At 42.5% G+C, this 18302-nt stretch overlaps 1 protein-coding gene across 24 annotated transcripts in view; it reads right to left on the reverse strand.

The window, feature by feature from the left end:
- The window catches only part of RAD51B (RAD51 paralog B), a 723435-nt gene that overhangs the window by 303144 nt on the left and 401989 nt on the right, over positions 1 to 18302 (reverse strand). The window contains exon 11 of one of the 24 annotated variants that reach the window (XM_039533744.1): positions 2010 to 2138. The exons of 21 other annotated variants lie outside the window; for them this stretch is intronic. In XM_039533744.1, the coding sequence (XP_039389678.1) occupies positions 2136 to 2138 (3 nt within the window). In that variant the 3' untranslated portion in view covers positions 2010 to 2135. Of the gene's footprint in view, positions 1 to 2009; positions 2139 to 11346; positions 11503 to 18302 lie in introns of those variants that run through there. 2 more of the 24 variants (XM_039533740.1, XM_039533743.1) reach the window with 2 other exon arrangements.

Below are 18302 nucleotides of genomic sequence, written 5' to 3' on the forward strand. Positions count from 1 at the left end.
CCCAGATCCAGTTGGGTCAATCACCTCTTTCCCCCATAGAAGAAACGAGGGCACAGGTTTTGGCACCTGGAGTCTCCACCATCTCCAAATGACTCCATGAAGATATTTCCCATCATCAGGCTGCTATCATTGGACATGGTAAAGGAACGATGTAAAGGAATCTAATTTTCCAAACCTACCACATCTTGAATCTATTTTGTCCACATAACTGATGGCACTGGATGAGCAAACGTCTCGAAGTTGTTCCAGCTCTTGTGGTGTGTATGCATTGATTTGACCTTAGACATCTAGTGAGGGAGCCTTAACATGAGAAAATGTCCTGCCATTTTGACATGGTTTTGGCTTCAGTCACTATAAAATGACCTCTAGATATCCCTGGATTCCGCAAACCCAAGTTCACTGGAAAGAAACCAGCAAAAGCTCAAATGAATAACAAACATGCTGTGATAAATGGGGGGGGGGGATAGCTCCCTTTTATGGACACCCAGCCACCCAGTTAGCTATGGGATCCCTCTTAGTAGTTGTTCTTTACTTGCTTTACCTGTAAAGGGTTAAAAAGTCTCCCTGCATAAGTAAAAGGAAGGGAGTGGGCACCTGACCAAAAGAGCCAATGGGAAGGCTAGAACTTTTAAAAATTGGGAAAAAATGTCCCCTTTGTCTGTCTGTGTTGTTCTCAGGGGGGAGAGAGGGAACAGGTGGAACTATGCTGTAAAAAGCTTGGGCCAAGTATGAAAAATCATCAGATCATACCTAGAAACTACTCATTTGAAACCCCAGATATGTAAGTAGATCAGGAAATGTCTAGGAAGATGTGATTAGGTTTATTTCTTTTATTTCTTTAGGGCTTGGTGAATTCCTCTGTGCTAACCCCAAATGCTTTTGTTTTGCTTGTAACCTTTAAGCTGGACCTCAGGAAAGTTATTTTGATGCTTAATCCTTATAAGTGGGTTATTTTTAAAATCTAGCAATAGTCTGAGTTTTCAGATGTATTTTCTTTCTTTTCGTTTTAATAAAATTTACGTTTTTTAATAACAGGATTGGATTTTTGTGTCCTAAGAGGTTTGTGCATATGTGATTTAATTAGCTGGTGGCAACAGCTGATTTCCTTTGTTTTTCTTTCTCAGCTCTTCCCCGGAGGGGGGTGTTTGTAAAAGGGCTTGAGAGTACCCCACAGGAAGAAATTCCCATCCAGAATCACAGACTAGGCTCAGATCTAGGGTTTCCATGGCTCTTTATAAAATAATGTGTGAGGAAGGCCATGTAGCAATATCCACTTCTATGACTGGATAAACAACCCAATTCCCATGAAATTACCCTTTCCATGGCCACTTCCTGTCTCTTTGCAACATCCTTTATCACCCTACTTCGTAAATTGCATGTTGACCTTTTCTTGGCTTTCCAGTCAATGTAAAGAAGTCTCTAGAGGCCAAAAACCTCACAGAAAGACTGATTATGGCAACCCCTTATGCAGTAATATGTTTGAAGCTCCATAGCATCTGGTTAGCCTCCTACATGGAGGGGGAATTCAAGAGATAAAGCCGTTACAATTTACCAAGTGGGGAAGGACACTTAAGGAATTCAGTCTGCCCCAGGTCCCTGGTACCAAAGTGAAACAGGAATATGAAAAGGGGCAATCTGCTCTGACTGGCAGGTCAGGAGTGTGTGTATGTGGTGTGAGGCTCCTGGGAGTGTATGCCCCTATGTGGCTGCATACTGTAGCTTGCACAGGCCTAAGGTCTCCACTGGCACGGAGAAAAGTGAAAATCACAAAGTTAATGTAGTTTTTCAGTGCCTTCAGAAATATTTGGTTTGAGTTTGGTTCTAGAAACAAGAAAAGGGTTGTATGCTTACCAAACTGATCAATCCAGCTTATGTTCTGACTTCACAAACACTACCTTATCACAATGAACTTGTGCACTGAATAAGGCAGTACTACTGTGGAAATATTAATGAAACTGTGTAATTAATGTCTGTATCGTAACAAGCACATAAACACATACATTTTATATATGGGCATAGGTATGCATCAGTAGGTAAAGTTAACATGCACCGCTGCTGCGTCTGGGCTTCTTTCTTTCCTCATGTTGGTGAACCTCATTAACAAGTCCTTTTGTAACATATCTCCCATGCTGTTTCTACTGGAAGAAAATGTTTAGATAGATAGATTAGATAGAGCCAATGCAATCTCTGATTCCCTGATTTTTAATCCCTCACAAATCTTCATGCAGCCAATACATTGCCCTTTCTCGCGTATTGTTAGCATTTTGCTTTCTTTTGGCATATAAGTGAGTCTCTCTCTCCCCCTCACACACTCTCATCATCTCTAGACACTACTAAAAACAACAATGTCCCTCATGGTTTCTTGATATGAAGCCACAAACTAAAGTTCCCAGACACTGGCCAGGAAGAAATGGGATTCAACCAAACCCTAGACCACAACATAAATATTTTCACCCACAGTATTGGCTGCAAAAAGCTTTAAGCATGAAACAAAAAAAGTTTTCCAACTGTTTTTGAGCTCGCGCCATCCGTTCCTAAAAGTAAAGTTCTTGGAGAAGATCTAACAATAACATTTTCTAACTCACATTAGGAATGAGACAGTAATTGTATCATATCTTAGGCTTCAGTAGAATATACTTCAGGTCCCACTGGACATTGCATAATGAGGACATGAATAAAAATGATAATAGATGTTGGATTTGTGGGTCTGATAAAAGCAAATGTAATACACACACTTTGGAAGTGCTCTCATGTTTGCGCATTTTGGGAAAAGGTGATAGGCAGTCTTTAATTTAATATTAAATGTAAATCTTTTTATGGTACCCAGCTTTTCTGTCGCGAGAAATATTAATAACAGGGATGTTACCAAGGCAGAAGAAAATATTGTGTTAAGGGCAAGTTTAGTGGCCTTACAAAAATGGAAAACATCTGTATTGCTGAATGTTCTACACTGGTTGAATAACATTGGCAAACCATTTCTTTAATAAACAAGAAGAGCTTGGTCTAAATTTTGGAGGCTTCTGATGAATACATTTTTGTTGAATTACTTTATAATTTAGTTATTTGAGATAAAGGAAAACATGTTTTGTTTCAGTGTAATTATTTTATGCATGATACAGACAGTTACATAGTCTTGTAGGACAAGAAGAAGCACCTTAAATTCATTGTGTCTGGAATGTTTTTATGACAAATGTGCCCCGGAGGACAGTCATCAAAAATGAACCCTCTCTTGTCACTGGGTAAATCAAGGGAGAGGTGAAGCATTTGGATCCTTCCTGTCACAGAATTATTGGGAGTTGTATTTATGTCTACAATGCCCAGATACTGTACTATGGTGACTGTGCTTTAGAAATTCAGATAGGTATATCAGATATCCTGTATATTTAAAAAATTTTAACTGGTTATGCTCAGAGGGAAAAAATACTGCCATGCCAAAAAGCCCCCCAAAGCTATGCAACCTGGGGGAGGGGAAACAATCAGTGAAAAATTCTCTTCTACCCTTCCCTCTCCCACCCTGTACCCAAAAGGCAGGCAGATAGTTCCAACACAAAATATTTATGTTTTAAGTTCCATATAGCTATCAAATGCTTGCAATGCAGCTGAATTGGAAGCCCATCCTATCTATTCACTTCTCTTCATAAAATACTTCCTTACATTTTAATTCCCTCTTAATTTTTACCTCTGTCTCCTCGTTTTAGTCTTTCCAGTGACTTCAAATAAATCTAAACAAAGGTTTAGATAACCACTGTCTCAGTGCAATGTAAGAATAATATAAGGAAAAATGAGAATAATCCAGCATCCATTGACTTTTAATGGGAGTTGGATCACATCTAATATGAGAAATGAATGGCAGCTGAAAGGGAATTTAGCTGATTTTCTAAGTCCACCTGAAGTTTTGTCTCACTCTGGACTGAGTTAAATACAGATCAAGCTGCATCAAGTCCAATGGCAGCCTGTCCTCGGACAGTGCATAGGATGTTTCTCCTGAGGACATACTGGAGAAGAATCTGGTTAGTAGTCATCATCATAATATGCCAAAATATAAAGAAAGCCACATTTTCCCCTCCTTTCTCCCACCACCTAAACAAGGAGAGGCTGAATGGCTGCAGTAATCCAGTGTGTTACATCAAAAGCATATCCATCTGGAAACAATGATGTCCACGTTGACTGAAGCATACGATATTCTGAATATGTATGCAGGAGCCAAATCTATTGGAGCCAAAAGTGCAGGCAGAAATAACATGGGTGCAAGCTGGTGGACTGGAAGGCTCAGATGACTGATTATAGGACAGGGCCTTTTAAATTTAGGTCAAGTAATCTCAAATATTTTGACAGTGTGGACCACATCTTGACAGACAGTCTCATGGACCTCCCGGGACTTCCTGCCTGTTCATGAGTGTGCAGGCAATTGTCTTCCCATTTACAATCACATAACACCCGAATGACAACTACAGCAATTAGTACATGGAAACGTAATCCCAGGAAAATAATATATTTTTAGGGTTTTTTTTAAATGCAGTGTAGTTGGTGAAAATTATGATGACGACCCAGCTCATATAACCAACCAAGCTCTCCACAGGCCACCAGCAAGAGCCTGTAGACTAGTGGTTCTCAACAAGTGGTAGGGGGGCCTCTGGGGAACCCTGAACAGATTTCCGGGATCTGCCAAAATAAACCAGAGAGCTGGGCCAGCGTTAGACTTGTTGGGGCACAGGGCAGAAAGCTGAAGCCTGAGCCCTGCTGCCCAGGGCCGAAGCCCAAGCCCAAGCCCAAGCCCCGCTGCCCAGTGCTCAAACTGAAGCCTGAGCAACTTAGCTTCACAGGGCTGCCTGTTGTGTCGGGTCCCAGGCCAGTCCCCTGCTTGCTACCCCCTAATGCTGGCCCTGGCTTTTAATCTACTGGATTTGCAGAAAAACAGTTGTGGCACAGGTGGGCCGTGGAATTTTTATGGCATGTTGGGGGGGCCTCAGAAAGAAAAAGCTTGAGAACCCCTGCTGCAGACTACAGTTTGGAAAGCACTGCTCCAGGTCACTGTTTTAAGTCCAATCCAGGCCTGTGGTGATTAGAGTTGCCAACTTCGTAATATTTAAAACCCAGACACTCCAGCAGGAGTGCCAGAACCTTCCCCCCCACCTCTCTCCCCCCCCCAAGTCCCCACCTCTGTCCCACCTCTTCCTTCCCCAAGGCCCCGCCTCCCATTCACTCCTCTTCCCCCTTTCCCCCCGTAGCTTGCTGCTTTTCCTCTCTCGCTTCCCCCTCACCCCCGGGTCGGGAAGGATTGGATATCAAAGGCTGTTACTATCATATAAGACTGTTTAGTGGCCTTGTAAGAGGGAGCCATCTCAGGGAGCCTCTATGTGGCATGACATAGCCCTGCTGGTTCGTTACCCTTAGCTCCCTCTTGGCTCTTGTAAGAACTTACCTCCCAGGCCAGAATACTTAAACTAATATCTCCCCTTTGTGGAGTCTCATTTATTAAATCTCCTACAGCAGGAGTGCCCAATCTACAGCCCACAGGCCATACACAGCCCACCAGAGCATTTCATAAGGCCTGCGGCCTGCTTCAACACAATATACTAATGGCCAAGTCATTAGCATTTTATCATCACATTTATATCATTTTAGTTTACACAAGTGTGTACATAGACAGTACTATACATAGAAACAACCTATCTAAAGATTTATGAAACAAGCTGGACTTAAAATATAAATCAATACAGATTACTTTAAATCTTATTAAAATATGTAGAATCTGTTTGGCCCACAGAAGGTTGTACTTAGGTTTATAAGGACCTCCTGTGTATTAAGGTTGGGCATCACTGTCCTACAGAATATCAACCTATTTCTTTGCTCAAGTCCAACCCTTGTTCCTAGGACCCCACAGCCCTCCTTCTGGGCCAGTTCTGAGAACTCAGGTAGGTTGCCGCCCTAGGCTTGGGGTGGGGGAGGGGCAGGTGGGCAGGCCAGCCTCCTTCTCTCCTTTCTTTACCACTCTGGAGGCTTCTTTTTTATCTGCAAGCCTGGACTGATTTAACCACATGACCTACCTGTCATGTAGCTATGATAATTGCCCCCACTTTGGGAGGAGACCTGAGTCAGTCAGGTGAGGCTGGACCCATTACCCCTTAAAGGGCCAGTCACCCTGTGACAGGTCTGTGTGAAATAAGCTAGTGGTCTCAATTCAGTTTCAAGGAAATACATTTTTTTAAAATCACCACTAAAGGCACAAACTGACATCACTGATGGGAATTCTAAATAGACACCAAGGATGGAACAGGATACAAAGAACGAACTCCTCGCACCACTAGAGATGGCCCCATGAGGTCAAGGGTTGGGTATAGTGGTAGGGTTCTTATGAAGAGAACTTGGTACTGCCTGTGCTGTATCTATTCTAAGAACACACATTGGCCCTCAGTCACTAGGCTGTCAATCAAGCATCTTTCACTCGTATTAGTGTCACTTTAAAAAACATTAATTCAAGTGAAATCTGTAGATTACTGAGTGCATTAGAAGATGTGCTCCTAATGTGCTCAGAGCATGGTGAAAGTTTGCATTGCCTGAATCTGGCATGCTTGACTCCAGCCCTTTTTATGGAAGGTACAGTACATTTTGTCCACTGAAGACAGTATTTCAAAACTTGTCTGGTGTTAAAATGTTCTCTTAGCTTTGACACATCTGAAAGGTTTTCGCAAATACCACAGGATGTAGATAGTGCCAGCTGAGCTCCTTTTCTCAAAAACCATTAGGAAAATGCTGCATGAGATGTTTGCTTTTGGGGGTAGCTAGATTAACTGTGTGACAATGGGAAGGCCATGTCCACACTATCACTTTTGTCGGTATAACTTATGTCTCTCAGGCGTGTGAATAAAATACCCCCCTCTCTCCCCGCAACACCAAGTTATACCAACAGAAGCACTGGTATGGACAACGCTATGTTGGTAGGAGATGCTCTCCTGCCAACATAGCTATCACTGTTTGTGGGGGTGGTTTTATTATGTCGACGGGAGAGCTCTCTTCCGTCAGCATAGAGCGGCTACATGAGCAATCTTACAGCTGCGCAGCTGCATCGGTACAGCTGTGCCTCTGTAAGCTCGCTAATGTAGACATTGCCTCAGATCTTCTTGATGTCAAACATGTTTGTGGTAAGAGCTGGGGAAGAAACTAGACCCTAGGTGCCAGTGCAGTTAATATAGAAGGCTTGACAGCAGGGCCGGCTCTACAGTTTTCGCCACCCCAAGCAGCGCGCCGAATTGCCGCTGCGCGCGGCGGGGGCAGTCCGTGTGCCCTTAGGGTGGCAGGCACGTTTCCGTGGCGGCGGCAATTCGGCGGCAGCTTCTATGTTTAGCTGAAGCCGCCCCGGACAGCTAAATATAGAAGCTACTGCCGAATTGCCTTCACCGCGGAAACGCGCCTGCCGCCCTAAGGGCACATGGACTGCCCCCACCGCCCACAGCGGCAATTCGGCGCACTGCTTGGGGGCAAAACAACAGGGACTGCCGCCCCTTGCAGAATGCCGCCCCAAGCACCAGCTTGGAATGCTGGTGCCTGGAGCCGGCCCTGCTTGACAGAGGTCGGGGATCTGCATAAAGTCCGAACACTTACTGTAATGTAGCTGAGGTAGCACAACCAATAACCTTACAATTCACCTCTAGAATCCTTCACATGTCCTTGGGCTCCTTACAGAGCAGGAGACTGTCAGCAGGAACCAGCACGGATAGTAACCTCTCAAAAGATCAAAAGGGCTGGTGTCAGTAGAAGAACACTAATATTCTCTTTTCTGTACCCAAACGAACTGATGCCAGGATGATAGCATATGTGTGTGTGTATGCACCTACACAGGGAGTCTACAGGTTATTACTTTTGTACTCCCTGCTGAAATTAGCTACTTTCATTTCCCATACGTACTTTTATCTATTTCATATTTCAGATCCTTGCCAAAGGCCAGGTCTGCCCCAGAAACTTTTGCTGGTACCAGGGGCGGCTCTAGGATTTCCGCCGCCCCAAGCAAGGCGGCACACCGCGCGTGGAGCTCTGGCGGTCGCCGGTCCCGCGGCTCTAGTGGACCTCCTGCAGACGTGCCTGCGGACGGTCCACTGGTCCCGCGGCTCCGGTGGACCTCCCGCAGGCATGCCTGCGGATGCTCCACCGGAGACGCGGGACCAGCGGACCCTCCACAGGCATGCCTGCGGGAGGTCCACCGGCGCTGCCTGCCGCCCTCCCCACGGGACGCCGCCCCAAGCACGCGTTTGGCGCGCTGGGGTCTGGAGCTGGCCCTGGCTGGTACAGTAATGTCAGTTAGGGAGTATGATTTTTTTACAATTTTTCTGTACTAGCAAAGCCCTAATGTATCAAAGTTATATCAGCATAAAGCACATTTGCCAGTACAGCTTATTTTGCTTGGTGAATCAGTATAAGCTATACCGGCAAAAGGACTCTCTACAGATACAACAAAATGGCAAACATTTTCTAACGTAGACCTGGCCTAAGAAGAAATGTCAAATAATCTAGTGATGAAGCAGAAAATCCACACAGTTAAGTTTTTAGACCTGGGTTGAGTCTGCAGTTAGAAAAACTGTCTTCTGGCTTATAAACTAAGCACATGTGAGGAGCAAGAATAGATGTGAAGTCCCGTCATGTTATTTACACAGAATCACTTTTTTTTTTAACTTTATCTGTACTTCAGCATCAGCCTATGTCAGAGAACAGATTGATTTCACAGAACTTTAAAAAAATAATTCACTCTTATTCAGGTTCAGTTTTTTTTAATCAAGCGAGAGGTACAAAGGTTCTGGTAAGGGACAGGAGGCAGTGAAATCTGTCAAGGTATTCCAAGGGTAAACAATTTTTCATATTATACTTCTGGTGTCAGGAGTGATGGTGTTCCAGTTATCAATGGGAAATTTTTCCCTAGACTAATTCCAGTCTGTTTTCATGGGAAGCATGACACTGAAGTACAGTTCAAGTCAGAAAAGTTCTTCTCTATAAAAAACATGACAGTGCTCCATATTTATTCGCTCTCAGTGCAAACAAGCTCAGCGTACAAGCCAAGAAATGATTTCTCTAACTGAAAACTCAGCCCAATGTTTGAAAATCAAATTGGGTTCCCCTCTGCCTTTCCCCCTCTCCCCTCCTTTTCTAAAATGTTATTTTAATGAATTGTGAATTTAGTTTTTGTAAAAGGTGCTGGATTGACAGCCCTGGAGACCGAAGTCCTCTGTTTATCATCAGAATTGCTGTATTATATGTGAACTTCCCCACCCTACCCTGGCAATGTGTTCCAATCCTGTCCAGCTGGGACCAAACACATGGTAAATGCCTCATAATACAGATCAGAAGACAGTCCCTGCTTCTAAGAGCTTACAAATTAATTTCACAGATCATGCAACGAAGGGGATAAGGTAACAAAACAGTAGGGAAGATTTTGGGGAGGAAGGGCAAGACAATAAGATTATGGTTACTTAGCAAAGGCTAGTACACAGCATGGAAAAGTAAAGATTTTCTTTTTTGTTGATATAAAAATTTCAACAACAATATACTAATGCCACTGTTGGCTCATTTTTATAGTCTTGGTGGCAGAAGTAAGTCTTCTGAAGGGATATTAGTGAGAAGACTGGGACCTTACAGACCATCTTTAAAAAAGGATTCCATATATAAAGGGACAGCATGGAAAAAAGCCTGGAGCTGGACAATGAGGATTGAAGAGAGTATCACTGCCCTCTACCCCCTCCATTCTAAGAGTGTGATAAGAAATACAGTTGGATAAGAATGGAGGGGCAGACTTGTGCAGAACCTTGGAAAGATCAGACAAGAAGCTAAAATTTCAAGTAATGAAGTAGAGGAAAGCTGTGAAGAAATGTAAAGAGAGGGGTTAGAAAATGGTTCTAGTAGTTGTGTTTCAGTTCTCTGTGACCCAGTTTCCTGGGAATAATATTGATCTGTGTCGCAGGGGTGTTGTGGGGATTAAGTATTCATGATTGTACAGTCATTTTAAAATGTGATGCCCTGTATAAGTACTAGTATGATTATTAGGTCACTAGTTCACATCCAGCCAAGTTGGCAGTGACCAAAGGGAATTACCATCTGAAAGCTGCCTGATTAGTCTGTGAAAAATAACTTGGATGTTGCAGTTCAGTTACTAGTAGACAAGTGTCCAAAACACAGCTGCCCCCTTTTGTTGGCATGTTTCAGCAGAAAGGCTCAGGACTGAATTTGCCTCACATCCCTAGAGCTGTTCCCACCCCTTGTCTGGAACACCCCACATCAGTAGAAGTGGGAGTTGAGAAGTTTGCACAGCTGCTGCTTATGCTTTACCTCTTCTGGGAATAAACAGTTTCCAGGGCTCTCAGTCTGGCACCCTTCACCAGCATAAAAATCACTTAACATTTTTAAAAAGCTGATTAAATGAAAGATTGAGTGAAACATATGATTCCATTCTGTTCTACTCCATTCTATTAAGGGTCCTTTCCTTGCTCTTTAGGTTCTTATACAGTACTCATCAATGCAGTCTCTGAGCCCCTGACTAAATGGTCCATGGTTAAGACTGATATAATGTAAACATTTTTCCTCGATAATGGGAGTGGTCCATAAATCCAGCCCCATTTAGTGTAGACAGTACTCAGGCAGTGTTTATGTTGTGCATACATCCCACACAAGTCCATTAGCAGGGATAGCTCACTACGAACAGCAGAAGCATGAACAAACACATAGCAAAGTGGCCTGATGATGTGTCACTTCTAGAAGCTTGTTACTGTGCCTTTCCCTCTACTTTATTGCATCATTTGCATTTAGAGCATTAGCTAGTTTAACACTGCACCACATTGTTATATTAACCATATTTATATAATCGTTACACAGTATGTTAAGATGTGCAGCCTCACCCTGCTCTCATACAGCTCACTAAGCTTGCATTGCCACTGCCTGTATCTACCGTGTGGGTAAATGGAAGACTTCAGTCTACAGGGCTATCAGTTGAGAACCTTTCACCCATGCTCATCTGACCTTTTTTTTTTTTTTTTTAAAGACATGCTAATTGTTTAAAATGCATTAAAATTTGAACCTGTCACATACTGTGCAATTTTATTACCAAAACTTTATCATTAGGCCTTGAGTCTAAATAAAAAAAGTCAAGGGGAGTCAGAACCCAGCAGTAGCCCAGCTATCCTAGAGAAAGGATCCACAAAAGACAGAAGGTAGTAGGGTTCATAGAATTCTGATCAAAGCTCCCTCAATGTCTCCATACTTGCCTTCTTTCAAACTCCAAGACCAACAGAAGGATCTTGCCACACAAAAAGCAAAATGAGAAAAATAAAACAGCCAGCTGGAGACATGAGATAAAGACAAGGTAGGTGAGGTGATATCTTTTATTGGATCAACTTCTGTTGGTGACAGAGACACGTTTTCGAGCTTAAACAGAGCTCTTCTTCAGGGGCATTAGAAGTCACTTCACTGTTCTTTTTCTCCCTGGGAGCAATGATTTTGATGAGTATCTGAGAAAAAGGAAACCTAGGATAAATTAAAAGAGAGCAAACAAATCCAATGAGTAATGAGAGACAGGATACCACCTAACCTGCAAGAGACATTGTGTGAGGTGCCCACACCTGCACTTCACCCCACAAATACAATTCCTAGAAAGATACTGTTGATGATGCTGGTGCAGAAAGACATTACACACCAGGAAAGTGCATTTGAGAATAAAGAGTGAAGTAAGGTTAAATAGAATCAGTCACGCTACAATTTTAACTTTATTGGAAACACAAGGAAAATGAGGACAGCAAGGGAAATAGCACAATTCTCAAATAGATATAGACTAAAAGTGATGAGAAAAAATATTTCCAGCCTTTTATGAGGATTTGGCAAACAAGAATGATTTATTTTGCTTTGCTGTATTAAGGAGATTTCTTTTCAAGTTATGTAATTGTGAAAATTCTACAAGCTTGGGTAAAATAATCTTCTCGGAGAACCCCTCCTCCCATAAACTGTGTGATATAGAGTCTGGGTTAATGAGATTGTAAATCTGGTTACCTAAACTTGCATTGTGGTCTGGGAACAAGCCTGTGTTAAAGTGCACTGACGTACTTTTAAACTGCGTTCTTCATAACACTGAACCATTAAAGTATAATCCCCACCTGGAAAATGTACTCCCTGGCAATACATTCATCCCTTCAAGTGACTCATTCAAACAGTCATTTCTCTTTGTCTTGGCAGGAAATCTATTTTTTACCTGGCGTTATCTTCAGAAGGCTCACTTTCTATATTGTAGGTATGGTATATAGTGGCGTAGCACAATATAGATGGATGTGTATAACAGGCAACTTTCTAAGTGAATTCCACTTCTACTTCAACACCCAGCCCTCTGCCCTAGAGAGGTATTATTTACCATTCAATTATCTGGAATAGTAATATCCTTTTTTGCCACTACTTTGCATTGAGTTAACAGTCAACACATTATTCAATATCACCTTCCGATTTTTTTCCTGCATTACTGCCCAAAAAGCAGCACTGTACTGGGCCATATGCTGCTGTCCTTGATCAACATATGGTACTCAGGGGGATGTCTGCTGGGGTTTCCCACACAGATCCAGGCCCCTAGGAGACACTTTGTCTGTACATGTACACTTGGGCATGTCAATGCTTTGAATTACACTTCTGCTGCAATCCTCATCCTGGGCTTCATCCACTCTTGCCTTGACTATTGAAATTTCCTTCTTTGTGGCTTCCCCAAATCCCAGCTCACCAAACTGCAGCATGAGCAGAATGATACTTCCTGCCTCACACATGCAAAGAGACACAATCACATCCCCCACGTACTCCAATACCTTCGTTGGCTCAAGATCCAGTCCAGAATCCAGTTCAAATCTGCTGTTGTGTTTGAAATTCTCCAAGGCTTGCCCATGCCCACCTCAGAGATCTTGGCTCTCTCTCTACTCGCCTCACTCAAACACAACTGGCTTCTTCTCTGCCTTCCCACTGCAGATCCTGCCATCAAGAGTAGCTTTATGTGTTTCTGCTTTGTCCTAAAGGTATGTCTACACAGCAAAGAAAAACCTGCCTAGGCCAGCTGACTTGGGCTCCCAGGGCTCAGGTTGCGTGGGGCTGTTTCACTGCTGTGCAGACTTCCGGGCTTGTGCTGGAGCCTGAGCTCTAGGACCTTCCCACCCCACAGGGTCCTACATCCCGAATTCCAGCCCAACCCTAGAAGTCTACACAGCAACAAACCAGCCCCGCAGCCCGCGCCCTGTGAACCTGTAGCTGCTGGCATAGGCCAGCCATGGGTTCTTCTTTGCTGTACAGACATAGCCTACAACTAATTTCAAGACTCATCCATGAATATCTTTTCTCCCTGTCTATGTCTTCATTTGCTTTTATCATTTAACTTTGTAACTGTTAGTTATAGCAACTCCGTAAAGCATTTGGGGATCCAGTTTATAGGGGAGCCACTAGAATACACAACTATGTTGTTTATACTGTATTTGTGCTGGTCATGATCCCCACCCGCAGTAAATTCAATATACCCAATGTCTTTAGATTAAATCTCAACACTCCATAACTTGCAATAAATATGCCCATCTCGCTAAAATATCCAGAATCCTCTGTAATTTGGGGCAATAATCCTCCAGTCTGTTTGCACACCTGCCTAAATTTGACACCATTTGAAAATATGATCACTATATTCATTATACTCCAGTTTACTAATGCAGATTTTAAAAAAGTATTAACCACACATTGCACCCCTGTGATTAGCGCTTATTTCCTCTCCTCTGTGCAAATGCAATGTGGTTTATTTGCTTTCTCTCCTTCTTATTGAGAAAAAGCTAGCCTGACACTAACTTATCTCAATCTCCTCACTTGCTATCAGAACCATATCAGCAAATTCCTTAGAATTGGGTTAATTAACTTTTGCTCCAGTGGCTGTAGAATAACAATACTGTAGGTTCTGCAGTATGTTTAATGATCATTCCTTAGTCGTCAGTGGAATGACAAACATATAAAGAGACAACGTGCGTGAGGTAACATCTGACCAGAAGTTGGTCCAATAAAAGATATTACCTCACCCACCTTGTCTCTCTAATATCCTGGGACTGACATGGCGACAACCACACTGCATGTAGAAAAACATATATACAGTTTGGAAGACTCGCTCCCAAAATTTTTTGAAAGTCATTTTTTTCATTATATATCCCTCCATCCCTCCACCAAAGATCATGGTTGTCTGATAGTCACAAGATTGGAATGCTATTCATACAGTACTAAGCAAACAGCACAAGAACAGCTGGTCTGTAACCAAGGACACCCTGAAAGTTATGTCTGGTATCAGTTTGACTAAGGGAAGTCTTGTGCTTGTTTTTATGAGTCACAATGGATTTGTGGAATTGGAACACTTTACCTGAATCAGGAAAACTGCCATCTAATATGTCACCTGGTCTGAGCTCTGAAAGTCCTAACCCCTACCTCAATCCAAAACACAGCCTCTTTGCAAGGAGCACCACAGGAAAAGGTTTACTATCATCATAAAATAACACTTTTAACTTCTTTAAGCACCTTCCATCTGAGGATCTCAAAGAGTTTTACGGCATTAATGAAATACGATGAGCCTCATAACCCTCTTGTGTGGTATAAAGTAACACAAGACCATAATAATTGCCACACAGATTAGACCAGTGGATCATCTAGTCCAGGACCCTATTTAATAGCGATAAAATAGCATGTCAACCTTTTAAAACCATGGGTGTGCTAGCTCCTGAAGAGAGTCCAGTGGACTTGAGACCATAAGTCTCTGAGCCTATTGACTCAAAGCAGGAAGTAAAGGCAATAAAAAAGCTAAGGGTGTCTGGGTAGTCCCAAGTGAACCCCATTGTTTTTGGCCCAAACCCAATGGGTCCATATGATTCTGTGTAGACTTCGGGAGAATGAATAGAGTTTAACTGCTTGATGCCTACCCCAGTCCCAGGTCAATAACCTATTTGACTGGTTAGAGAAAAACAAATAAATCACTATTTTATACTTAGCAAAAGGATGTTGGCAAATTCCCCTCACAAAGGAGTCCAAAGAGAACTTCCTTTGCCACTCTCCTCAGAGCTCTTTCATTTCATCACCACACTTCACAGAAGCTTAGGGACCAAGTCCTCAATTAGTATTAGCAGTACGTGGCTGTGTTCTTGGATGGCATGATTAATTTTGGTACAGACTGGAGATTCCACCTCAGGAATATTGCTTCTGTCCTGAAGGAATCCGAATATGAAATTGCGGAACTACTACCTGTAGCATGTAACTTATAATTTAAATCAGCTTCTCTACCAGATGACTGAAGGATAGCTAATGTGATGCCAATTTTTTTAAAAAATCTCCAGAGGTGATCACAGCAATTACAGGCCAGTAAGCCTAACTTCAGTACTAGGCAAATTGGTTGAAACTATAGTAGAGGACAGAACACTGCTCTACAGCCAAAATGCTTCTGAAATAAATGTAGTCTAACTTTACTAATTCTGGGTCACTGAGAACGAAAATTATGCTTAAAATTGTTGATTGGCTCTAGTTTTCAAGATATGCTATTGGGTCAGTATATACGACCCCTGACTTGGGAATAGCGGAGGATAAGTGAGTTATAAAGGGAAGGGATCTCAATTTAAACCAGAAATGACTAAAATACATCTTTGACTGGATTTATGAATAAATCTATGACTGGGTTTGGACAGTACTTGCTTTTTAGGCAAAACAATGTGCAATCTGAAGCTGGTATTGCGTCATACATGATATGAATTGCATCATGTTATTCCTAGAAGTCATGGATGATGCAATCATAATGAAGCTTACATCACTCTGCTGAACAAATTGCCCTATATCAGCTCTAGAAATCATACAGTGTCGTGCTCTCTTATTTGTCAGTGTTTGGTTTTGCAAAGGGACACATTTCTGTTTAGCCAAAGTGAGCAGAGATGCCTCGTACTTGTGTGAACAGTGCAGATAACTTCTGCTATGTTTGTGGTGAAGTGACTTTTGCATCACAAAAGTGCAGTATAATCACTATGGTTAAGAAAGCCTATCACCTTTATTTTGGCTGCAAAACTGGAGATCAGGACAAGAGGTGGGCCCCACACATATGCTGCAACACTTGTGCAACAAATCTTCGCCAGTGACTGAACAGGAAAAGGAAATCTATGCCTTTTGCAGTGCCAATGATTTGGAGAGAGCCAACAGATCATACCAGCAATTGTTACTTCTGCATGGTGCCTCCAGTTGAGAAAGGTGTGTCAAAGAAGAACTGTGGACTGTGCATTATCCAGACATTCCATCAGCTAGACCCCCAGTACCCCACGGAGAAGGACTGCTGGTTCCTGAGGCACCAGAATCATTCTCACTTGAGTCAGACGAGGAAGAGGATGAAACTTCTGGTCCTGAACCATCAATGTCATAGGACCCACATTTTCTCCCATCCTCCTCCTCTGAACCACACCTCATAACACAAGGTGAACTGAATGACCTTGTCAGGGATTTGGAACTACCCAAGAGTAAGGCAGAGCTGTTGGGCTCCAGACTACAGCAGTGGAATCTCCTGGTAGGTGATGTTAGGGTTTCCATGTTCCGTGACCGTCAAAAGGATCTTGTCCCATTCTTCTTCATGGAAGGTGATCTTGTAGCCTGCAACAACATCGATGGTGTGATGGCAGCCCTCAACATCGTTCACGATCCAGATGAGTGGAGACTGTTCATTGATTCATCGAAGACGAGTCTTAAAGCTGTTTTACTGCATAATGGCAATGTTTTGCCATCAATTCCAGTTGGTCATGCAGTCCCTATGAAGGAAACCTATGACAACATGAAACAACTTTTGAGGTGCATAAACTATGACCAACATCAGTGGCAGCTTTGTGGCGATTTGAAGGTTGTTGCTCTCTTGCTTGGTCTGCAGACTGGATACACAAAGTACTGCTGTTTTCTCTGCGAATGGGATAGTCGTGCAAGAGATTCCCACTTCATCAAGAAAGATTGGCCACTCCGACAGTCATTGGAGCCTGGGAGGAAAAGTGTTCAGCATCCACCACTGGTTGAATCAAGGAAGATTTTGTTACCACCCTTACACATCAAGCTGGGTCTGATGAAGAACTTTGTCAAGGCCATTGACAAAACACAAGCAGCTTTCAAGTACCTCTGTGGAAAATTTCCAAGGTTAAGTGAAGCTAAGATAAAGGAAGGTGTCTTTGTTGGTCCTCAGATTCATGAACTTCTTCGAGATGATGCATTTGACCATGCACTGCGTGGCAAGGAAAAGACGGCATGGAAAGCCTTCCAGTTAGTGGCAATAAGTTTTCTCGGAAACAACAAGGCAGACAACTATAGGTTGTTGGTGGAAAACCTCCTCAAGGCATATAAAAGCCTTGGTTGCAACATGTCACTAAAGATACATTTTTTGCACTCTCATCTAGATTTTTTTCCACCGAATTGCGGAGCAGTGAGTGACGAGCACGGCGAGCGATTTCACCAGGACATTGCAACAATGGAGAAACGCTATCAGGGCAAATGGAGCCCATCAATGCTTGCAGACTATTGCTGGACAGTGACAAGAGATGCTCCATTTAATGAATACAAGAGACAAGCCAAGAAGCGCCGAGTAGACACTGAATAGGACTAAACTATGTACATAATAGTTTTTTGCCTTTTGTTTCATAATAAGTTTTAGTTAGATAACCCTTTTGCTGATTTTTAAAGTGTTACATAAACCGGACAGGTGAAATATTATCATGTAAAGCAACCATAAACACATGAAAAGACCTAGGTTTACAATTTATGATTAAAACTCTACTATCTACACAATATACATAGACATCAAATGTAAAAACTTAAATATCTTAGAAACAGTAGCCAATCAGTTGTTTTAATTGTCATATTTGAATTCAGCACATCAAAATACATAATAAATAGCACATTTTATCTCTGAAGCAGACGACTTCTCAAAAATTGTAGACCAGTGTTATCAGACACATAGATGAACACGATTTGTTGGGGAAATCATGCCTCACCAATCTACTAGAATTCTTTGAGGGTCAACAAGCATGTGGACAAGGGTGATCCAGTGGATATAGTGTGCTTAGATTTTCAGAAAGCCTTTGACAAGGTCATTCACGAAAGGCTCTTAAGCAAAATAAGCTGTCATAAAATACGAGGGAAGGTCCTCTCATGGATCAGTAACTGGTTATGATAGCAACCAAAGGGTAGGAATAAATGGTCAGTTTTCAGAACTGAGAGACGTAAATAGTGGTGTCACTCAAAGGTCTGTACTGGGACCAGTACTATTCAACATATTCATA

The sequence above is a fragment of the Mauremys reevesii genome, linkage group 4 (assembly GCF_016161935.1).
Source record: "Mauremys reevesii isolate NIE-2019 linkage group 4, ASM1616193v1, whole genome shotgun sequence".
In the NCBI taxonomy this organism is placed as follows: Eukaryota; Metazoa; Chordata; order Testudines; family Geoemydidae; genus Mauremys; species Mauremys reevesii.